Source organism: Erpetoichthys calabaricus, chromosome 13, assembly GCF_900747795.2.
Source record: "Erpetoichthys calabaricus chromosome 13, fErpCal1.3, whole genome shotgun sequence".
Taxonomy (NCBI): Eukaryota; Metazoa; Chordata; class Cladistia; order Polypteriformes; family Polypteridae; genus Erpetoichthys; species Erpetoichthys calabaricus.
The window spans coordinates 141,121,934-141,147,002 of NC_041406.2; the positions used below are offsets into that span (position 1 = coordinate 141,121,934).

The window sequence follows — 25,069 nt, forward strand, 5'->3', positions numbered from 1 at the left end:
CTCCTCAGCTGCAGGTTTCTTGGTTAAGTACAGGAAAGGTGGCGGCTCGGTAAATTCCTCTCAGCGCCGTGCGCCCCTGGCGTGCCAAAGCCGGCTTCACAACATTACGGTATCCAAGGCTACGGCTTCGACTTCGCCACGCCCCTGAGTGGGTAGACGGAGTCCTAAACAAAGATGTCAGGCTCTAATTGGTCAGGCGTCCTTCAATCAAGTGACGTCACGGAAGCCAGGCTCAGGTCCCTCGAAGTTTTTTCAGCTGCTCACTGCTCTGGTGCTTTAGTTGAGGATCGGGCGCCGGCCTTTTAGCAACACTGACAACGCTGTAAGTGCTACAGCCGAGAAGCAACGACGCAATGGAGTTAGTTCTGACAAGGCTGCGAGACTTTTCATCTAAGTCGGCCACTTTCAACCACTGCGATTCGGCAGAAATGCCACCTTTCAGAGAACAGCAAGATGACAAGCCAGAGGGCAGAGAGAAGATAGACATTGAAACGGCGCTGGCGTGGCTCAGGAAAGAACTGGTAAGGCTGGCTTGTGAGGCAGGGCTGTTAAAACATTGCTGGGTATGAACGGCACTCAGACGTTATTTTATTTCAATAACTGGTCTTAATCCTAGTTGTCATGTAGTGCGAAACAAACTAAAAAAAAAAACAGGTGTTTGTGTACTCGCGACAGAGGAAACTGCAGCACAATTATAAATGGAAAAGGTGCCAAAGTTCGAGAAAGATCTTTTTAATTGAAAAGTACCCCCGAATGTTATATATAAGAGATATATTTACAGCAAAGAAGGGGCTGAGCATTAAATACAAGGTTTACTGTAAGTGCGAAATTAAAGACCTTTAAATGAACCGGACTGTAACGTTAACGGTGCCCTGTTTAATAAAAAGTGATTGATCGAATAAAATTTTGACAAATTAAATTAACAAAATAGAGTCCAGAAGGACAAAAGGCTTCATTGCTCTTTACAAATTCATGTCTTGATTGTATTTTTTTTTTCCATTTGGTTGAAATAATTTTACTATTTACTTTGTGTGGCAATATGGATCCACAGAATACAATACAGATAAAGTAGCACTTTATTTGTCCCCAAGGGGAAATTTGGCTAAATAAAGTCAAATTAAAATAATATTAAAAGCAACAACCTCCTCTGAAATACATCCCATAATGACAATGGAAGAAAACTAAAAAGAAAGAAAAATTCTGACTTGGCAAAATATTAAAAAAGAGCAGTCCCAGCCCCAGTGAAGCACTACAAATAAAGGAGCCCCCCCCGCAGCGTTTCTTGGCGTGTTAGATAGAGGATGTGCACTTTTGTTCATCCATTATCCAACCCGCTATATCCTAAGCACAGGGTCACGGGGGTCTTCTGGAGCCAATCCCAGCCAGCACAAGGTACAAGGCAGGAACAAAGCCCGGGCAGGGCGCCAGCCCACCACAGGGCACACACACACACACAGCAAGTAGACACTAGGGCCAATTTAGGATCGCCAATGCACCTGACCTGCATGTCTTTGGACTGTGGGAGGAAACCCACGCAGACACGGGGAGAACATGCAAACTCCACGCAGGGAGGACCCGGGAAGTGAACCCAGGTCTCCTTACTGTGAGGCAGCAGCACTACCACTGCGCCACCGTGCCGCCCAGTTTTGTTCATATTTTTTTTTTTTTTTTTATTCTGTCCTCCTACTGCTACCTCCAGTAGGTCCACAGGGCGTCCGGTGGGTCTCTTTTGAAATGATATTACCAGGCTAGAACCCCCCACAGTATAGAAAACTGCACTGGCCATCACAGACTTGTAGAACATGATGAAGGATGTGACAATTCACATTAAAAAAAAAAAGAGTCTGCTCTGCCCCTTCATATATAGTTGTTACAAGACTAGTCCTGCCTGTTATTAATGTGGACCCCCAAGTACTTGTAGCCGTGCAGGACCTCCACATCCACTCCCCGAGTAGTGACTGAGCGTTGAGGCTCTTTGGTGCGGCAAAAGTCAATGAGCAGTTCTACGGTTTTGTTGATGTTAAGTTGCAGACGGTTCTCTTTGTACTTCGAGGCAATAGAGTGGTTTAATATTTAATATCCAATAAACTTGATCATGCACTCTTTAACTTGCTTAGTCCAAGTCTGAGTCTTTGAAGGGCAGCATTGGAGAGAACTTAGTCCATCTCACCTAGTCACTCGTGCAGGGCCAGTGTACTGTAGAGGCACCCGACTGATTTGTTTACTTGATGTGGGAGGAAGAGCAGGGTTACGAGAGAAAAATCTTCACAAGCAGAGCGAGACTTGCACCCTCAACACAGGGGCTGTGAGGCAGACTGCTAACCACTGGTGTGCCTCCCACCAACGTTTCGCTATATATTGAAAAGGTCCCACAAATAAGTTTAAAATAAAGACAAATGATAGTTGTGGTTTTAAAACAATATTTAATCCATCCATGCCTACTTTAACCTACTCAAATAGAGTCATGGTGCTAGTCCTGTATCTGTTCAGGCCACTAGTAAGTAACCAATTTTGGACAGGGCACCATTCCACCTCAGGAGATTCTCATACCTACCAAAAAGTAAGTCACCATTAACCTGACACAGGCACGCATTGTTTGAAGCTGCAGAGCCAAGAAGAACGTGTAGACTCTACAGCGACAGCACCCAGATCTGGAATTCAAACCCAGGACTGTGGAACTATGAGACCACAACTCCAACCACTACATCAAATAGCATAGCTTTCTCAGACCCACTTAATCCAGCTCAGGACTGTTAGGGGACACGGGCTTCGTCAGCAGCACTTGGTGCAAGGCAGGAAACGGTCTTAGACGGGGGGGGCACATTCCCGCACACATCCACACTGGAAATTTGGAGTTGCCAGTTATTGTAACACACGTATCTTTGGGGATGTTTGAGGAAAACACTTGCAGACACTGGGATAGATGTGCAGACACCACACAGACAGCATCTGTACATGGGATGTGAACATTGTATGCTGGATCAGTGGAGCAGCAAACCCAAAATGCATGCTTTGGAGCAAGCAGAGCAGAAGAGAACATGAGAACTCCACACAGTAGAGCTCAGGCCAGGGAATAAGACAGCAGTGTTATGTTATTCATCCATCCCTTCATTCATCTTTAGAATGTTTTTACCCAGGGCAGAGTCACCAGACAGCAGTCAAAGGGCACAACGAAGGAACGACACCTGGTTCATGGTGCCAGTCCATCACAGGCCACACACTCGCACACACAGGCCAATTTAGCAACACCAATTCACTGTACCTGCGTGTCTTTGAGAGAAAACCCATTTGGGCACTGGGAGAACTTGCAAACTCCACACAAGGAAAGCCTGGGATGTGAACCCCTGTCTCCTTACTGTGAGATAGGTTCATTATGATATAACTAACGCACACTTATTTGGGGCAGAAGAGAACTGCAGTATCCCGAGTACATACATATACACGGAGTGAGAGAGACAGAGAGAGCGAGAGAGCGAGAGAGACAGAGAGAGTGAGAGAGAGAGACAGAGAGACAGAGAGACAGAGAGAGAGAGAGAGAGAGAGAGAGAGAGAGCGAGAGAGAGCGAGAGAGAGAGCGAGAGAGACAGAGAGAGTGAGAGAGAGAGACAGAGAGAGAGAGAGAGTGAGAGAGTGAGAGAGAGAGAGTGAGAGAGAGAGCGAGAGAGAGAGCGAGAGAGACAGAGAGAGTGAGAGAGAGAGAGAGAGAGACAAAGAGAGTGAGAGAGAGAGAGAGAGAGAGAGAGAGAGAGAGAGAGAGAGAGAGAGAGAGAGAGAGCACATAAACCCCTCACAGAATGAATAGGACTCAGGATTAAAAACAAGGACCCTGGACCTGTGGAGCAGCAGTATTAACCAATGCACCACTCATATTATATTACTAGTGGGCAAAGCCCCCTGCTCTCTTCGCTTGTCCACCACCACCCCCTCCCAGGGTGCACTTTGCGCCTGCCACTCTGCATCTTTGCCACTCGCGTTGTGAAGTGGGGGCTAAGGAGATGTGGTCAGATCAGCTGCTCGCTTGCTGCTGCCTCTACCGAGCTGCGTGTTCTACTTGTCGCGCTGCGCGTCGATCATTTAAAAGCCTCTACAGCAGCTGTCCTTTTGTCTCACTGCCTTGTCTAGTGAGACGTCGAAGTGTCTTCCGAGAAGATCACGTCTCGACCCAAGATTTTTTTTATTATACTAGAGAGATATGATATTACGGGTGGCACGGTGGCGCAGTGGGTAGCGCTGCTGCCTCGCAGTTGGGAGACCTGGGGACCTGGGTTCACTTCCCGTGTCCTCCCTGCATGGAGTTTGCATGTTCTCCCCGTGTCTGCGTGGGTTTCCTCCGGGCGCTCCGGTTTCCTCCCACAGTCCAAAGACATGCAGGTTAGGTGGATTGGCGATTCGAAATTGGCCCTAGTGTGTGCTTGGTGTTTGTGTGTGTCCTGTGGTGGGTTGGCACCCTGCCCAGGATTGGTTCCTGCCTTGTGCCCTGTGTTGGCTGGGATTGGCTCCAGTAGACCCCCGTGACCCTGTGTTCGGATTCAGCAGGTTGGAAAATGGATGGATGGATATGATATTACTAGCTGTTTCTCGCAGCTCTGCCTGCGTAGTAGTGAAACAGAAGAAACTTTAAAAATCAATTAAAAAAATAAATTTGCATTGGGAAGAACTTATATTGATAACTTCTGCATCCGAGGGTGTCTTAATATACAGTGATGCCTCGCTATATCACACTTCGACTTTCGCGGTTTCACTCTATCGTGATTTTTTCTCAGACACGCTTACGTCACTACGCATGCGCTTTCTGAGAACTTTTATCTAAGCCCCACGATGGCTCCTAAACGTGCTGCTTTTTCTAAGCCTTCTGACAATGAAACTAAGCGCTGGAGGAAGATGCTTACCATCCAGGAGAAGGTGAAACTCTTGGATATGATCGGCAATACCCTACAAAAGCCTCCTCACGCATATGAAAAGACAGCGCCAGCAACTGCCTATCAAGATGTTCTTCAGCTGCGCACCCAGACACCCACTGCCTACTCCTAGTACTCCTTCAGTGGAAGAAGACAACGACGCACCTGCTGAAGATACTGCACCACCTGAAGACTCTCCTACTGCGCTCGTGCCTTCATAGGTTAGTGGTGGTGTGTAAGAACTGTGTGTGTGTGTAATTAAATGTACAGTACAATAATAATAATATGATATGTGTAACATCTAATATGTCTTATTTTCTCTTATTTTGTCTAATATATTTGGTAATATGAGTGTAATGGTGACTAAAGGGTGTTATTTCATGTTTAGAGGGCTCTAATAATGTTAAAAAACGTATTTAGAAGGTCGTAAACAGGTTTTCTATACTCTGACTGCGAAAATATTTAATTTATAAATAAAGAATCCTACTTCGCGAAAATTCATTTATCACGGTAGAGTCTGGAACGGATTAACTGTGATAAACAAGGGTTCACTGCACAATACTTTTGGTTTTGCTGTCGGGGCGATGATGCAGCTGTGATCGCTTTGCCAAAAATGTAAAAAGTTGGCAAGGTATCTCTGGCTATGCTCCGACGTGAAACATTAGCCTTGTATCTGATGGTGTTCAGCTCTGATGGGAGAGCGCCCCCCCCCCCCCCCCCCCCCCCCCCCCCGCGTGAGAAGAAGAGCACATGGCCGTGATATCTCTAACAATGAGCAGGTACCTCTAAAACACACGGAGCTGTGATCTCTCTCTAACGTCAAAGGTTACTCTTTAACAGTCTCTAAATGATGATGTCTGCTGAACTAACAGGTATCACTAGCTAAACGGAGGCGAGGTGCTCTCCAACATGTGGCAACAGGTAGAGCGACTGGAACGGAGGCTGGTGAGTGAGTGAGGAGGGTCTTGCCCGGCTCCCTACTCCTGAGGTCCGGCCTCCCCTCGGCCTGCAGCCTCTCTCTCAGATTTGTGTGAATAAATCGGTACCACAACCGAACTATGATACTTAGTGCGATGAGAGAAGTCGCAAAATCAACAGAATGTTCAAGCAAATTATAGAAAAAAACCCGAACTAAATCCATTAAGTAGTTCTCTCATGAAAAGCAGACAGACAGATGTTGGATATTATATTATATTATATTATATTATATTATATTATATTATATTATATTATATTATATTATACTAGCTATCCCCCGCGGCTTTGCCTGCGTATTAGTGAAACAGGACAGTGATGAGGCCCCGCCCAGCTCTCTACTCTTGACGTCACTCTTCCCCCTCCCCTCTTCCTGCAGCCTCTCTCTTGGATTTACGTGAATAAATCGGTACCACAACTGAACTATGATATTCAGCACGATGAGAGAAGTCGCAAAATCAACCGGAATGTTCAAGCAAATTATAGAAAAAGAAAGATCGAAATCCGTTAAGTAGTTCTTTCGTTTGCTAACTAAGCAGAGTTAAGATTACACCCCGAGGCAGACGCGTAAGTGAGGAGGGTCCTGCAGCCCGATGAGTCTCTCTCGGATTTGCGCTAATAAATCGGTACCACAAACGAACTGTGATACTTAGCGCGATGAGAGAAGTCCTAAAATCAACGGAACGTTCAAGCAAATTATAGAAAAAACCCAATCTAAACCCGTGAAGTAGTTCTCTCGCGAAAAGCGGACAGACAGACAAATGGGTGTCAAAAACGATAAGAAATTTTGCGCTTGGACCACAAAATTTTTAAAACCGTTTCTTAGCAAGCACCTACGGGCCAAGGGTAACCTACATTCCAAATTTCAAGTCCTCATGGTTCAGGGGATTTCATGATGAATGACTCAGTGGTATTTGGCTTTTATATATTATATTATATTATATTATATTATATTATATTATATTATATTATATTATACCAGTAATGGCGTACTGCACGATAACGTGCAGGTGAATACACTTGACTTGAGCATTCCTAGATTTCATCCTCTTTCTCTGTACGTTTATCATTCATTTGCTCAGAGGTTGATGCGCTTGTTTCTTCCTGAGCAGGTCTTCTCTCTTCTGTTCTCCACCCTAGCAGCCCGCTTCTTCTCTTCTTTTGTTGGCATCTTTTCACGTTAAAACTTATTAAGTCAGTGTGTGTGTTGCAATTACTTAGTACATTTTCTTTAATTTTTCACTTATGCTGGCACTTAAGTCTTCAATCTGCCTCAGGAATGATTTAAGGTATGAAGAGGTAGAGGAAGTGATGGTGAAGGTGGTAGGGATGAGAACGGTGCTCGTACGCATGTGCCTCACAGCCGCTCTGCTGCACGCTGCAGAGTGTTGATTCTACAATAAAATAAAATAAAAATAAAAAGAGGAATAATCTTGGAGGTCAATCATCACCCCAAAAGTGGATAGTAGACGCCACGTAGTATATGTGTATCAAATTTCAGGTCAATAGTTCAAACGCTTTGCGAGCTACAGGTGATTTAAAATCCTGGACAGACAAATGGACAGCCACGGTAGTGTATTATATATAAAGATTATATTATATTATATTATCCTTTTTCTGAACAAGTACAGTCTATTACAGAGTTGTGGAGAACCAAAGCCACCCAAGTAGCATTGGGCACAAGGCATGAAGCAGCCCTGTAAAGAATCCCATTTATATACTAGACCTCTGTCAATATTTTGAATTTGCTTCGTCCATAATATAATATTATATAATACAACATAAGGAGGTGTGGTCTATTCTGTCACTGTCCTGTCTATTCTACTGCTGTCACTGTCCTGCTCCACTGACAGACTGAGGAGATCGTTCCTCCCCACAAACTATGCAATTCTTCAGTTCCACCCCCTGTGTGAACTTTAACATTATTCAAAGTTATTGTCTGTTTTTACCTGCATTTTTATTACTCTTTAATTTTAATATTGTTTTTGTATCAGTATGCTGCTGCTGGAGTATGTGAATTTCTCCTTGGGATTAATAAAGTATCTATCTATCTATCTATCTATCTATCTATCTATCTATCTATCTATCTATCTATCTATCTATCATATAGTGCCTTTTCTATCTATCTATCTATCTATCTATCTATCTATCTATCTATCTATCTATCTATCTATCTATCTATCTATCTATCTATCATATAGTGCCTTTTCTATCTATCTATCTATCTATCTATCTATCTATCTATCTATCTATCTATCTATCTATCTATCTATCTATCTATCATATAGTGCCTTTTCTATCTATCTATCTATCTATCTATCTATCTATCTATCTATCTATCTATCTATCTATCTATCTATCTATCTATCTATCTATCATATAGTGCCTTTTCTATCTATCTATCTATTTATCTATCTATCTGTCTGTCTGTCTGTCTAGCTAATCATACCATATAGTGACTGACTATCTATCTGTCTGTCTGTCTGTCTGTCTGTCTGTCTGTCTAGCTAATCATACCATATAGTGACTATCTATCTATCTGTCTGTCTGTCTGTCTGTCTAATCATACCATATAGTGACTATCTATCTGTCTGTCTGTCTATATATTCTGGCCGCATCAGGCACGTGGAGAAGCACTAAATGGAGCTGCAGTTCATCTCAGCAGCAGGACAACTTCCATTATCGGACAGAATGCCAGCCCATCACAGGACACATTTGCGCCACTCAGTCAATTCATAATAGACAATCAACCTCCCAACATGATCTTGGTTCTTGGAAGATCTGCAAGCTCTTAGGTGCTAAAAAGGTGTTCCACCCAAGAATTGAATTGAGGTCCACATTCCCACATTATCAATATTGTGATAACATACTGTATATTGATCCATTATATTTTATACCTAGTAATTAAAGTAATAAGTCTATAGGGTCCCTGTTTTCACGTATGCCAAGCATAGTGCAATTCTGACTAATCAACATGCAACACATTGCAACTCTTGTGCACCATAGTTACTAAACTGGACCACCTTAAAGCATCTGCCTTCCTTACATGTAAAATCTCAGACTGCTGTTTCCAGCTCTCTCTACCGTGAAGGGACATATTAAACGTCATTCAAGTTTTTATGACAATAAGCTATATTGTGGCTTAAAACTATAAATACAAAAAAAGGAAATTGAAAACATGACAAAGTTGTAGAAGCCATTTTATGATGCAGGGTTTGTAAAATGTGCAGCATAAAATAAAAGGCCAATCTGTTAACTAAGGATACATATGAAACGTGTGTGCCTTTTATGAGATCGGACTGCAGCAACCTGTCATATTAGGAGGCAACAGGAGGTGCCATAATTAGAATTACAGTATGTCGGACTGAATAAACGTGTGTTGTTTGAGGAAAGTTGTTCCACCTGAGTTTCACAATAAAGGATTTCCAGTACAAACTTCCTGTGGAAATAAGCACGACTCCTAAATACATTTAAATGGAGTCCTTGATCAGGCAGTTCATTATATTGTTTTGTTGTTTTTCACTGTGGTGCAGTCAAATGTTGCTTGGCCTGGGCCAGCACCTAGCATTTGTGTAATACTGTATGTGTTTTCCATTCTGTGATTGTAGTTCTTGAATTATACAGAGGATGAGTCTATGTGGACTTTCTTTTCCGGTACCCCAGCTAGTTTGTTTGCTTATATCCCAACATGTGCGCTCGGTGAATTGATAGCTCTAAATTGAATGTTAGTGATGACCAACCACCTCATCCAGGCTTGCTATACAATTGTGCCTTGTACTGTTCCTATAGGCTCTCGGCCCCAGGACCCTGAACCGGACTAAGCAGGTTAGATAATAAAGAGTAAACAAATCAGCATGTATGCAGTTTCTTGAAATATTTACCCGGCGGCAGCCCTTTAGTTTAGTTAATGATTGTATTCACTCCTGTTTTTCCAGTTGACACATACGGATTATGTAGATGGGCTGCCACGTAGAAAACCTGAGGAGCTAGCATGTGCTGGATGTGCCAGGTGAATGTGGCATGCACGTGTAGACTCTGTAAAAGTCCACATTTCGAATGCTTTAGTTATTAAAAACAATCATTATTGGAATTAACTCATATTCAGGAACCACAAGTCCTCCATGAATGATTGCAAACCTGCAAGTGACAACTTTTAGTAACATCTTTCAATATAACAAGGGGAGTGAGAAAAGTACCACCACAACATTAATAAGAATGGTCTACACGGTGGTTAACACTGCGGCCTCACAGATCCCACCAGGGTTAATTGTCCTGTTAGAGTTTGCTTGTTCTCCCTGTGTCTGCTTGGGGTTTCCTCCCACATCCCCAGGGGTGCAGATTGGGTTGATTGGTGTAGGAATGACTCCTGTGAACGGACTGTTCTGTCTTCAGGGTTGTGCGCCAGATGTTGCTGGGTTGGGCTCCAAATCCCTGTGACCCAAACTGGGTTAAATTAGTTTGGGTCTGTTCTATTATTTGTTTGTGATGTGCACCCACCTTGTACAAACTGACCTTCCAAATGCCGTATCACTAAAATAGTATAAGACACAGTTTTATTATCTAATTCATCCACAATTATATTGGTTTCCTCAGGCTTTGCAGTCTTCCCTCAAAATATATTTATTTAGTAATTTTATTATTTTATGCGTTTCTTTGTACCTGGCTTTTCAGATGAAAATTACCACAGTCCTCTTGAGATCTTTTTTTTTATTATTATTTCATTACCACGCTTTATATTAACTTCACCTGCTTGTTGTCTGGTACAAATCTTGTAATTAATATTTAACCCACTTCATATTGTCCAAATGACTTGAAATTTTGCACATGTACTCACTTCTGAAGACAATACATGAATAAATAATCAGTTTCACTAATTGATCAATTAATCCATGTGAATTAAGAAATGAAATTTTCATATGAAGAATAGTTCAAGATTTCACCAATAGATGGCACTAGTAATGGCTAGAACTAAAACAAACCCAAGACTAAAAAAGTTTTTAATATAAAAAAATACTTTTTAAAAACCACGCTTATATTAAGTTAGAAAGTGTACTAAACACTAAAAAATAAGTCTGTCATACATCACTTGTAAAATAAGTGTGGGCGCTTTTGCTAAGATTTTAAGAAGTGTTTTTTGAATGTTGATTGATGAGAAGCGCCCACACTTTTATTTTACAAGTGATGTATGACAGACTTATTTTTTAGTTTTTAGTACACTTTTTAACCTAAGTGTGGGTTTTAAAAAGTATTTTTTATATACTGTATATATTTTTTAATACAGTGTATGTAAATAAGGATACCACAAGAGGGTGCTAAAGCAGTTGAGAAATAAAAATGGATTTACAGTGCATCCGGAAAGTATTCCCAGCGCTTCATCACTTTTTCCACATTTTGTTATGTTACAGCCTTATTCCAAAATGGATTAAATTCATTTTTTTCCTCAGAATTCTACACACAACACCCCATAATGACAACGTGAAAAAAGTTTACTTGAGGTTTTTCCAAATTTATTAAAAATAAAAAACTGAGAAATCCCATGTCCATAAGTATTCACAGCCTTTGCCTAATACTTTGTCAATGCACCTTTGGCAGCAATTCCAGCCTCAAGTCTTTGTGAATATGATGCCACAAGCTTGGCACACCTATCCTTGGCCAGTTTCGCCCATTCCTCTTTGCAGCACCTCTCAAGCTCCATCAGGTTGGATGGGAAGCGTCGGTACACAGCCATTTTAAGATCTCTCCAGAGATGTTCAATCGGATTCAAGTCTGGGCTCTGGCTGGGCCACTCAAGGACATTCACAGAGTTGTCCTGAAGCCACTCCTTTGTTATCTTGGCTGTGTGCTTAGGGTTGTTGTCCTGCTGAAAGATGAACCGTCGCCCCAGTCTGAGGTCAAGAGCGCTCTGGAGCAGGTTTTCATCCAGGATGTCTCTGTACATTGCTGCAGTCATCTTTCCTTTTATCCTGACTATTCTCCCAGTCCCACAACATGATGCTGCCACCACCATGCTTCACTGTAGGGATGGTATTGGCCTGGTGATGAGCGGTGCCTGGTTTCCTCCAAACGTGACGCCTGGCATTCACACCAAAGAGTTCAATCTTTGTCTCATCAGACCAGAGAATTTTCTTTCTCATGGTCTGAGAGTCCTTCAGGTGCCTTTTGGCAAACTCCAGGCGGGCTGCCATGTGCCTTTTACTAAGGAGTGGCTTCCGTCTGGCCACTCTACCATACAGGCCTGATTGGTGGATTGCTGCAGAGATGGTTGTCCTTCTGGAAGGTTCTCCTCTCTACACAGATGACCTCTGGAGCTCTGACAGAGTGACCATCGTGTTCTTAGTCATCTCCCTGACTAAGGCCCTTCTCCCCCGATCGCTCAGTTTAGATGGCCGGCCAGCTCTAGGAAGAGTCCTGGTGGTTTTGAACTTCTTCCACTTACGGATGATGGAGGCCACTGTGCTCATTGGGACTTTCAAAGCAGCAGAATTTTTTCTGTAACCTTCCTCAGATTTGTGCCTCGAGACAATCCTGTCTCGGAGGTCTACAGACAATTCCTTTGACTTCATGCTTGGTTTGTGCTCTGACATGAACTGTCAACTGTGGGACCTTCTATAGACAGGTGTGTGCCTTTCCAAATCATGTCCAGTCAACTGAATTTACCACAGGTGGACTCCAATGAAGCTGCAGAAACATCTCAAGGATGATCAGGGGAAACAGGAGGCACCTGAGCTCAATGTCAAGCTTCATGGCAAAGGCTGTGAATACTTATGTACATGTGCTTTCTCAATTTTTTTATTTTTAATAAATTTGCAAAAACCTCAAGTAAACTTTTTTCACGTTGTCATTATGGGGTGTTGTGTGTAGAATTCTGAGGAAAAAAATGAATTTAATCCATTTTGGAATAAGGCTGTAACATAACAAAATGTGGAAAAAGTGATGCGCTGTGAATACTTTCCGGATGCACTGTATTTATTTTGATTGCCAACAGAGAAGTGGCGTCATTGGGGGTCATACTGTGGGGCAGTGTTAGGGGATGAACACGTAATGCTGCTTTTTGGAGCAAACAGCATCCACTTATAAGCTGTTGTGTGAAGACCGGGCCCAGGGATGTCAGAAGTCGCTACAGGGTCCACGTGACATTTCATCCTCTATGTGTGTGTGTGTGTGTGTCCAAGTCCCCTTCTGTTTTATAGCACTTTGCTCTCCTTGGTGCCTAATTGTTTATCAGGGATAGCCCAAGAGCTCCCCCTACAGGTAACACCACCCAGTTGCAGGTAACTCCCCCTAAGGGCGTCTTTTCTCTCAGTAACAAAGCAGTGGTCACCCTCCTGCAAGCGGGTTCATTAACATTCTGTAAATTCCTTGCGTTTCTCAAAGATTCAATAGCCTCTTAATCTTTGGACGCATTACAGCAAGAAATTTGCATAATGATTAATTACTGTAGCTTGCAAAGAATGCTGCTCTTCAATCTCTCTCTGTCACTCCTCAGGAAAAAAAAATAAAAGCTGAATGAGAAGCATGTACATTTTCAAGTCCACAACTAACAGACTTCTTGGTCATGGGAAGCCGGATAGGGCTTGAACGTGAAGTTGACTTTACACTTGATATAAGGCATCATCATGGCTGAATTAATCTCTACATATAAAAGGCAAAGCCCTGACTGACTCAGCACCAATTCTCACACTTTCCATATTGGTGGGAAGCTGAAATTTTGCGTGCTCATTTCTTGCAGTGTACTTACTTATGTTTCATGTCCTATTGCAACACCCAAGGGGGGGCGGGGAAATGGGTGTACCCCCTGAACTGTATATATGGATAGGGGAAACCCCTCATCACTATTTCTGCGACTTCCAATATACCTAGGAAGCTCAAATTTTTCATGCTCATCCTTCACACTGTACTTACAAACGTTAAGTAGGTTTCATTTCGCGCCGTGCCCCGTAATGAACTTTTGAAAATAAGGTCTTCCTTTTGGGGGTTCTCATCATTATGCCGTAAGGAACTTTCGGAACTGACCTCTCCTTTTGGTGGTTTCATTCCTTATTTCCGTTAACAGAGGATTTATTTCACGGCAGAGATACACAAGGGCCGCCCCCGGTCCCCCTTCCTTTTTCCGCACACCTACCACATGGTTGGCTCCCTGCCGTTATACTGTACATTAACGACGCTCACGTGCCTCCTCACTCGCTTCCTTACTTTCCTCAGCTGTTCATCAGGCTTACTGCTCCCTTCTTCTTTACTCCGCCGCTTCAAGCCTGTTATTGTTGGCTTTGCTTCACGTCTCCCTCCTCGTGACTCCTGCCTTTTCATTTATTCCACCGCTTCAAGGCTTACATTGTTGGGTTTCCTTACTTGCTCACGTACGTCTTCCTGGTGCTGACTTCTGGTTATCATTCCCTGCTCCACCGCTTCTCGCCTTCCTTCGTACTTTCTTTCTCAACGGGTGCCAGTTTACCCCGAATAACGTCTATTCCGGTGATCACCGTTGATCACAATTGCACCGACCCGTACCCAGTGGTATCCATGCCCCAAGATTGCGCCTGCCTCTTCCATTCTCTCTCTTACTTGTTGCATGGCCTTGATATCCGCAGATACATTGTGTCTTATGTACTTAATGACTGTGACAGGTTCAAGGTGTGGACTGATGATGGTACAGGAGACAATTATACTGCACAGGACCACTAGAGCAGTGAAGTGCTGAAGCTCGCAACCTATGGTTCTGCATGTGAACTGATGGCTGCCGCAGAATTGTTTAATTGTGTGTATAGAAATGGGGAAATATTTTACACCTTTAGACAACCGGGAATGCCTGTTAAACATTTTAGATTCACGGGTAGCAATTTGGGTAGTGGACACTTCGATGTTTATGAATGTTTCAACTCTGACAACGTGGACTCAAAGTTATCAATGAAACCAGTCGTATCTTTACAACTGTTGACAAATGCGGAATGTAACTTCAACACAATGCATCCTCCAAATATGAACCTGATTGAAAGAAATAATAATAATCAAATCCTTGATGACAGCAACACTCATAACAGTGACAAAACAATTACATTGACAATCATGTTACGTTATTTTGAATATGTTTCCTTTTCTTTTTCATAACTTCTTTAACACACTACTTCTCCACTGCGAAGCACCGGTATTTTGCTAGTTACATGTATAAAGCGTATTCTTGCTAATTAAAGGACTTTACATAGACAGCGTGGAGCCACTTCAACTGCCACCAATGTGCAGCATTCACCTGGATGGTGTGACGGCAGCCATTGTTGTGCCAATGCACTCACCCACACACTAGCTATTAGATGGTGAAGGGGTAAGGGAGATAGTTAGAGGATGATAAAGGGGCCAGAGTGGACAGGGTCATGATGGGTAATTTGGTTAGGACATCAGGGTACACCCTTCTCTTTTTGAAAGAGAACCACAGGGAATCAGGACCTCGGTTTAGTTCACCTCACCACCCCCTGGCCCGGCATAGAAATACAATCACTTAAGCCCTTCAACTGCCTCCCGTGTGCACATGTGTGGCAACGCTTGTATTTACAAGATTGTGAAAATGTAAGTCACCCGTAAAAAAAATCTGTTAAGTGAAGATGGTTTCAAAAATAATAATATGAAAAAATTGAAATAGAAAGAGAGCAACACCATGTCAAGTTGGAGTCTCAGTACGTAGCCCTGTTTAGTTGTTCTTTGGTAGAGCACAGAACACAATTGAAACAAGAGTGAAGACCATCGTGGTCTTAGAATAACAAAGTGTTAGTTGCTTCTGAGGTACATATTGTATCGCCATCAGTTTCTGGTTCATAAGTGAAGGCCGACCTCCACAGTTTCACGTACTTGGCAGAAGTGTAAAAAGTCCATGTGAAGGGTGTAAGGGATCCTGCACATTCCTTGCGGACACTGGGTTTATAAAATATGTCCTGTAGTGAAGGGAGAGGCACACCAATAATGTTCTCTGCTGTCTTCACTATCCTTTGCAGGCGCTTGCGGTCGGATATGTTGCAGTTGCATTACCAGACAATGATGCAGCTGGTCAGAACACTCTCAATGGTGCCTCTGTAGAACATGGTGAGGATGAAAGGGGGAAGACTTGCTCGCTTCAGCCGCCTCAGGAAGTGTAGTCCCTGCTGGGCTTTCTTGATTAGTGATGAGGTGTTATGTGTCCACATAAGTTCCTCAGTTATGTGCACACCAAGGAACTCGGTACTCCTAAAAGTCTCCACATCTAAACCGTTGATGCTGAGTGGGATGTGGGCAGGATGTGATTCTCTGAAGTCCACAATTATCTCTTTTGTCTTGTCGACATTGAGAGATAGATTGTTGTCTTCACACCATGCAGACAGCTGTTCCACCTCATCTCTGTATGCTGTTTCAACATCCCTTCTTATCAGTCCCAGCACCGTCATATCATCCGCAAACTTGATGATATGGTTGGTGTTGTGCATGGCTGTGCAGTTTTGAGTCAACAGGGTGAAGAGCAGTGGACTAAGCACACAGCCCTGTGGCTCTCCAGTGCTCAGTGTGATGATGCTGGACGTGTTACAGCCCATCCAAACTGACTGGGGCCTCTCTGTCAAGAAATCCAGGATCCAATTGCAGAGGGTGGTGTTCAGGCCCAACCTGCTCAGTTTTACAACCAGCTTTTGCTGGATGATTAAGGGATGAATAGCATCCTGACATATGTGTCCTTTTTATCCAGATGTGTCAGGGAGAGGTGAAGGGCAGAGCATATGGCATCCTCAGTTGACCTCTTTGAGCGACATGCAAACTGAAGAGGGTCAAGGGAGGCAGGGAGACTCATCTTTATGTGTGACATGACTAACCTTTCGAATCACTTCATGATGATTAACATGAGTGCAACTGGTCGGTCGTCATTCAGGCATGTCACTGATGACTTCTTCGGAAAAGAGGAGTGAAAGGTAAAAGAGAAAAGAGAGGAGAGAAAGAGAGAGAGGGGAAAGGAGACAATTTACTTGTTCAATTACCAACTCATCACTGCCATTCATTACATCATTCCACTCCTTGCTTTTTCAACATCCAATTCATTATCACGACAGCCAGTGCAGAGAAACCCCGAGGTTCGGATTCATACCAACCACTGCCAGGACTTTCACGTTGAGGTCGTTTTGTTTTTGGGAAGGAGCACAATAACACTACAGCCTGTATCAGCACCACCGAACGTTATTTTGGACTCATTTATCACTGTGTATAACTAATCCGTGTTTGTGTTTGTGTTCCGTGTTTCTATTTAGTGTTTAGGGGCAAGGGAGGGTTCTTTGTAATTATTTGTATATTTGTGTTTTATATAGTAATTAGTCACTGGTGTTATTGGGATAGTTACATTATTGAATATTTTCTTGTCTTTATCATTTACAATATATCTTGTCAACTGTTTGTACTTTTTCCCCACATGATGAAATAACAAGCAATGTGTAAGGAGTACGGCTTGTCACTAGATCCAGAAGATAGATAGAAAGTATAACGTGTAAGGAGTACGGCTTGTTACTAGATCCAGAAGATAGATAGATAGATAGATAGTACAACGTGTAAGGAGTACGGCTTGTTACTAGATCCAGAAGATAGATAGATAGATAGAAAGTACAACATGTAAGGAGTACGGCTTGTTACTAGATCCAGAAGATAGATAGATAGATAGAAAGTACAATGTGTAAGGAGTATGGCTTGTTACTAGATCCAGAAGATAGATAGATAGATAGAAAGTACAACATGTAAGGAGTACGGCTTGTTACTAGATCCAGAAGATAGATAGAAAGTACAACGTGTAAGGAGTATGTCTTGTTACTAGATCCAGAAGATAGATAGATAGAAAGTACAACGTGTAAGGAATACGGCTTGTTACTAGATCCAGAAGATAGATAGATAGATAGAAAGTACAACGTGTAAGGAGTATGGCTTGTTACTAGATCCAGAAGATAGATAGATAGATAGATAGAAAGTACAACATGTAAGGAGTACGGCTTGTTACTAGATCCAGAAGATAGATAGAAAGTACAACGTGTAAGGAGTATGGCTTGTTACTAGATCCAGAAGATAGATAGATAGATAGATAGAAAATGCAACGTGTAAGGAGTACGGCTTGTTGCTAGATCCAGAAGATAGATAGAAAGTACAACGTGTAAGGAGTATGGCTTGTTACTAGATCCAGAAGATAGATAGATAGATAGATAGAAAATACAACGTGTAAGGAGTACGGCTTGTTGCTAGATCCAGAAGATAGATAGATAGAAAGTACAACATGTAAGGAGTACGGCTTGTTACTAGATCCAGAAGATAGATAGAAAGTACAACGTGTAAGGAGTATGGCTTGTTACTAGATCCAGAAGATAGATAGATAGATAGATAGATAGATAGATAGATAGATAGATAGATAGATAGAAAATACAACGTGTAAGGAGTACGGCTTGTTGCTAGATCCAGAAGATAGATAGATAGAAAGTACAACGTGTAAGGAGTATGGCTTGTTACTAGATCCAGAAGATAGATAGATAGATAGATAGATAGAAAGTACAACATGTAAGGAGTACGGCTTGTTACTAGATCCAGAAGATAGATAGATAGATAGATAGATAGATAGATAGATAGATAGATAGATAGATAGATAGATAGATAGATAGATAGAAAGTACAACGTGTAAGGAGTACGGCTTGTTGCTAGATCCAGAAGATAGATAGATAGAAAGTACAACGTGTAAGGAGTATGGCTTGTTACTAGATCCAGAAGATAGATAGATAGATAGAAAGTACAACATGTAAGGAGTACGGCTTGTTACTAGATCCAGAAGACAGATAGATAGATAGATATATAGAAAGTACAACGTGTAAGGAGTACGGCTTGTTACTAGATCCAGAAGATAGATAGATAGATAGAAAGTACAACATGTAAGGAGTACGGCTTGTTACTAGATCCAGAAGACAGATAGATAGATAGATATATAGAAAGTACAACGTGTAAGGAGTACGGCTTGTTACTAGATCAAGAAGCCTCAGGTTATCCAAGGAATAGTCTTGGTAGTGTAGTGGCCGGTCAGGGTAAGGGGTCGGCCATTACACTATAAAATTTTACAATAAAGTATGGAGCCCTGAAATGCCAAAAAATTGCAAATTTCTTTCAGGAGTATTTTCTGGAAATGGTTTATTTAATAATATTTCAGAAAAAATACATGTGTGTGGGACGTTGTGAGCATACGCCTGGATAACGTGATATATTTCCGTGGATATTTTAGACATTGTTTGCTCATGTCCGGCATTGGTCACCATAGACCCTTTATTATCTTGTCACGCCTGGGCAGCTGAGTTGCACTGAACCCAGGCAGGAGCAACTGAGCAAACAGATCTTTTTAATCTGGAGAACAGTACTGCAGCTTTATTCACTATCGGAGCCTTTATTCAAACACTCACTAGCTGTCTCCGCTACTCCAGCGCCATTCCTTGAGTTAAAAAGACCTTGTAGTCGTCTTCCTCAAAAGGATTTAGTTGTAAAGAGAGATGTGTGGCAGTGGCCAGAGGGAACAGAGTCCAACACAGTCGCCCTGGATAGAGGGAGAACCAAACGATTGAATGGTGAGTAAACTGGACATAGACTTGTAGCGACGTGCAATGAGTGCTCTACGTGGTATGGCGGCAGCTGATCTGCTATTTGGCAATCCGAGGCTGTGTTCCTTTTACAATGCTGTTATAAAGTGGGGTTTTCTTGTGGCCCAAGCTGCTTCAGGAGACGAGGTGTAGCACTAACGATCGCAATATCAGAAATTTTGTTATCTCCATTCTGCATGATAATATGAGATTAAAAATTTTTTTTCAGCAGTCACTACACACTTCTTCTTCTGGCTGCTCCCGTTAGGGGTTGCCACAGCACCTCTCCAGGGTCTCCTCAACCTGCCCCTCACTCTTGCTACAGATCACAATGTCATCAGCAAACATCACAGTCCATGGAGGCTCCTGTCTAATCTCGTCTGTCAACCTGTCCATCACCATTGCAAATAAGAAAGGGCTCAGAGCCGATCCCTGATGTAATCCCACTTCCGTCACTCCTATCGCAGACCTCACCACGGTCACACTACCCTCGTACATATCCTGTACCACTCTTACAAACTTCTCTGCCACTCCCGACTTCCTTTCTCCAGGTCCACAAAGACACAATGCAACTCCTTCTGACTGTCTCTAAACTTCTCCATCAACATCCTCAGAGCAAACATCACATCTGTGGTGCTCTTTTCTTGGCATGACACCATCCTGCTGCTCACTAATCATCACCTCACTTCTTAACTGAGCTTCCATTACTCTTTCCCATAACTTCATGCTGTGGCTCATCAGTTTTATCCCCCTGTAGTTACTGCAGTCCTGCACATCCTCCTTATTCTTAAATATCAGCACAAGTCCACTTCTTCTCCACTCCTCAGCATCCTCTCACTTTCCAAGATTCCATTAAACAATCTGGTTAAAAACTCCACACTACATGTTATTTACATGGGGTAAATAACATAACAAAAAAAATCATCTTTGAGTGGCGTATTCCTTTAAGAATTGTTATTTAGGATGATCTGGTATTGTAGTGTTTAAGTTCAGTGGACGTTATTTGCACCATCTGTCTAGGATTTTTCTGGGACATCACATCATTACCCCCTGGCAACCCCTTACCGGCCAGATAACCTGTGCCAGTTGATTCAGTTAACGTCTCATGAGCTGCGCGTCTTTATACTTCCATATCAACTGATTCTTATATCACTTTTTATCCCTTAGATGGAGATGCGCTTCCAAGACCAGATCCTGATTAAACAGCTGATGGACCTGCACTCCGGTATTCAAGAGCTCAAACAGGAGTATAGCGGCATCAGTGACGCGGACTCCGAGAGTGAGACTGAAGACAGCGTCTACTCCAGCTCAGGGACTTTTATCCAGAATCATTTCTCATCAGGCATGGCAGTTTATGACTCGCCTTTTAAGAAAAATTCGATCCGAAGGAGCTCGATACCATGAGCAACTTCAGAGTCAATGCTTGGGGTTTCGTTTCTCTAGTTGTCAGTGTCTCTTCTAAAGTAGAAAGGAAAAAGGGGTCAGTGGACTTGGGGGGCTTATCATCATCTCAATGGCCTGGCATTCTTAAGACCATATGCCAATGAACAGAACTGCAACGGCATATTTATTTGTATAGAAGATGAGACCTTGGTGTCTTTTTGTGGTTGAGGCATTTTAATTTGTCCTTTTCAAGAAAATCAAAAATCCAAGGTGAGGTAATGGTGTTTACTGAATAGATATGTGACCAACTGTAGTCTCCCATGATATGGGTGGTAGGGTGCAACAACAGGAAAACCAAACACTAGTCTGGAATTACAAAAGTGATATTTACTTGCATGATGCACACATGAACAGGTCTGGGACAGACAGTAAGTCGTAGACCCCTCTGAACTACGAGATAACAAAGGAATTTAGATGCACTCAAGAATTAGATAGCATTTGAGTGGAGTGCCCTCCCTTGTCAGTATTATATAGAAACAGGTCCATGACTGCTACACTCTACTCGGAGAGAAGACATACTGTATCTGGATGGCTCTTTTTCCTCATTGAAGAAACCAGCCACGTCTAACCTGCGCATCCAGTTCAAGGTTGGGGTAAGTGGAGCCGATGTTGGTGCAAGTTCAGGGTGTGCCAGTCGACCACACACACACTTCCTCTCATTCATATAAGGATAATAAGTACAAAAAAGAAAAACAAGTGCATAGACCAATAGGTGTAAGGGAGCAGAGGATGGGCGCAGTGGTGCGTAAGGGCCAAATGTATACATACTGCATGTGCAGAACCTATGAAAGTGTTCACCCCCTTGGACATTTTCACATTTTATTGCATTTAATTACAAATATAAAACATAAAATAATCGATTGCATAAGTGTTCACCCCCACTCCCCCCAAAAACCCTTCATGTTACTATTTAGTAAGTGGCAGCCATGACAGACTTGAATGCATATGCTCAGGTCTCTTTCTCTTAGTGCTGCCATATTTCTCCCTTCTTCTTTGCCAGATTGCTGAAGCTCTTTCAGGTGTCATGGTGATCAAGTCCACTCACACATTCTCATTTGGACTGACGTCAGGACTCTGTCTCGGCCACTCCGGGACACTCACATTGTTGTTTTGAAGCCATTCTTGTGTAGCTTTGGCTTTTATGCTTGGGCTTGTTGTCTTCTCCCAACATGCAGGTTTCTTGCAGACTCTTGTCAGGTTCTTCTCCGCTTTTCCCCATATTTTGTTGCATTCATTTTACCCTCACAAGCCTCCCAGCACCTGCTGCAGAGAAGCATCTTGAAAGCCTGATGCTATCACCTCCATGCTTCATGGTAGGAAATGGAGCGTTTGTGATAATGTGCAGTGGAACGTGGTGTTTAGTCTGGTGGCCAAAAAGGCGCCGTTTTGGTCTCATCTGACAACAGAACCTTATTCCTCTTTTGTGAAGATGTCCTGTGTGTTTTAGTCTCTTTGCCTCTCTCCCATAAAGCGAGTAGCATCCACTAGCAGAGCCACAGCACCATACGTCACCGGCAGTTATAGATCGGTAGATCGGACGTGACGTCACCACTATTTCAGGACTGACTTCATAAAATTACTTTTGGAAGGTTTCAGCAGGTGTTGGCAAAGCCCGAAAAATTCAGTCTTAGTCACTGTTACTTGTGACTCCTTCAGATTTCTCAGAGGCCTTTCTCCCACCGCAGGGAGGACGAGAGCTCTGTTTCCAAATTTCCCGGTTAAATAGAACCCAGAAAAAGTTCCTATGGCATGGAAGCACCTTGAGTGGCCTCCCTCACTCATCTTGTTCAGTTTTTGTTGGCAGATTTGCCATACTGCTTCCATGTCTTCATGGTTGATTTAACTGGATAGTCAGTGACAGAGTTGCTTGTCACTGTGTAGGTCAGGCCGCCATTGTGACTTGCCACAAGTTGGACCTTCCAGGTACAATCAATTGAAACGGACGGACTGAACGAAGGATGGAACTTCTTAACACCAATGGGCTGCACGAGGGGTGTCATCTCAAAGGGGGTGAATACTTAGGCTAGCATTTATTTTGGTCATTGAGTTAGACCACTTTGGAAAGATCTCTGTTCACTTTGACATTAAAAAGACTTTTTTTAGTTGATCAAAATGTCAAAAAAAGTCAAATGAAATCCACTGGGATCCAATGTTGCATATAACAAGAAACTGGGAAAACTTCTGAGGGGTGAAGACTTTCACAGGAATAGGTAGATCAATAAATAGATAGATGTGTGTGGTCCAACATTTTCTCAAAAATCTGCTCTTCCTCTCATGAATTATCAAAGCCATGTGTTGTACTTCTGCATATGAGAACTTGAAATGCCCGCCTGTCAAAAATGTCAGAAGGGCTGTGCTGAAACATTTAAACAGGTAAATGTACTGCTCAAAAAAATGAAAGGAACACTTTTGATTCCGAGTATAGCGTCAAGTCAATGACACTTGTGGGCTATTGATCTGCTCAGTTCAGTAGCAGAGGGGCTCGTTCATCAGTTTCAGCTGCTTTGGTGCACTACTAGAGGGGCAACAATGAGATGACCCCCAAAACAGGAATGAATGTCATAACTGGTGGAGGGAGGCCACTGACATTTTACCCTCTGCATCTGTTTTGTCACTCGTTTTCCATTTGACTATGGTCATTGTCACTACTGGTAGCAGGAGGCCATACCTGGACCCTACAGAGCTGGCACAGGTAGTCCAACGTCTCCATCAATACTTGCCATTACCAGAGGGTCTGCTGTGTCTCCCAGCACAGCCTCAAGGGAATGGAGGAGATTCCAGGAGATAGGCAGTCAGTTCCTCTAGGAGAGCTGGACGGGGCCCCTCGTAGAATGTGAATTTCCCCTTGGGATTAATAAAGCTATCTATCTATCTATCTATCTATCTATCTATCTATCTATCTATCTATCTATCTATCTATCTATCTATCTATCTATCTATCTATCTATCTATCTATCTATTATATAGTGCCTTTCACATCTATCTAGAAGGTCCTTAATCCATCAGCAGGACCCACCAGAGGAACAGGATGCTCACTGGCAGAGCCTACAAAATGACCTCCAGCAGGCGCACTGGCCACTGGTGTGAATGTCTCTGACCAAACAATCAGAAACAGACTTCATGAGGGGGGCCTGAGGGTCCAACTACGTCCTCTAGTGGGCACCGTGGAGCTTGATTGGCATTTGCCATAGAATACCAGAATTAACAGGTCCATTTAATTCCTTTCATTTTTTTTGAGCAGTTTATTCCTGTAACGTTTCCCTCCAAATCTGAGTTGTGCCAACCTTGATTATGGTCTGCCTTAGCATTCACTAAGCAATGTCTGATCCTGTCCCTGTAAAGACCCCCTTGGGTTAACTTGATGATATTCGAATAGGATATTTGGAATGGGGGGGGGGGGGGTTCTTTTGGCGGTGCACACTACCACTTTTTCGGCTTTCATGTTGCTTGACAAGTACCCGAGTGTGTGCCATTGTGTAGCTTGGGTATGCTGGATATTAAACTTGCTGTAAGGCTCCTGCTGTTGTGTCCTTGGAGGTGCTTTCACGTCTGTCTGTCTGTCTGCATGAATTGACTGATTGCACAGATGTATGTGATTCGTATGGTTCATAATATTGTAGGGAATGGTCAACGTTCAAGTAGATCATACTGTTACAATTTCTCAAATGTAAGAAAATGTCCATTTAAAAAGCACTGGCGAATTTTCTAAATTATCACTATGCGAATTGTCCAAGTTGAAGCTTTGACTTTGTAGGACATTACTGTAACATTTCAAGAAGTGTGAAACTGTAGGGCTCTGCTAAACTGCAAAGCGAAAACTCCAAGCATTACACGATACTCCTACTAGACGACATGCCCACTCCATGACTACTCGATAGTCGTCATTACTCCCAAGTAAGAAGACCCTCCACCACCCTAACCCTTAACCGCAGCCTAAGGATGTTTTACGAGAACAGTGACGTGTGGAGAAAGGCGTACGTGACTTAGTGTATCACATAACACGACGGATGTGTAAAATGCAAAGGTGGCTAAATCGTACCGGATATGCACCACTTGACTCCCTTGTCAGTGGAGCAGAGCCAGAGGCCTACAGGTGGACTCTAATGGAACTTTTTGACTCGGAAACTTGTTCCCAACACCCCACCCCACCCCCCGTCTTTC

At 42.8% G+C, this 25,069-nt stretch overlaps 1 protein-coding gene across 1 annotated transcript; it reads left to right on the forward strand.

The window, feature by feature from the left end:
- The first annotated feature begins 239 nt into the window (after positions 1-239).
- LOC127530095 (protein FAM167A-like) lies at positions 240-24,424 on the forward strand. The gene is made up of 2 exons (XM_051936004.1): positions 240-521; positions 20,633-24,424. Exons 1-2 carry the CDS (start codon positions 354-356, stop codon positions 20,867-20,869), a joined length of 405 nt encoding a protein of 134 aa, XP_051791964.1. The 5' UTR covers positions 240-353; the 3' UTR covers positions 20,870-24,424.
- Positions 24,425-25,069: the final 645 nt, after the last annotated feature.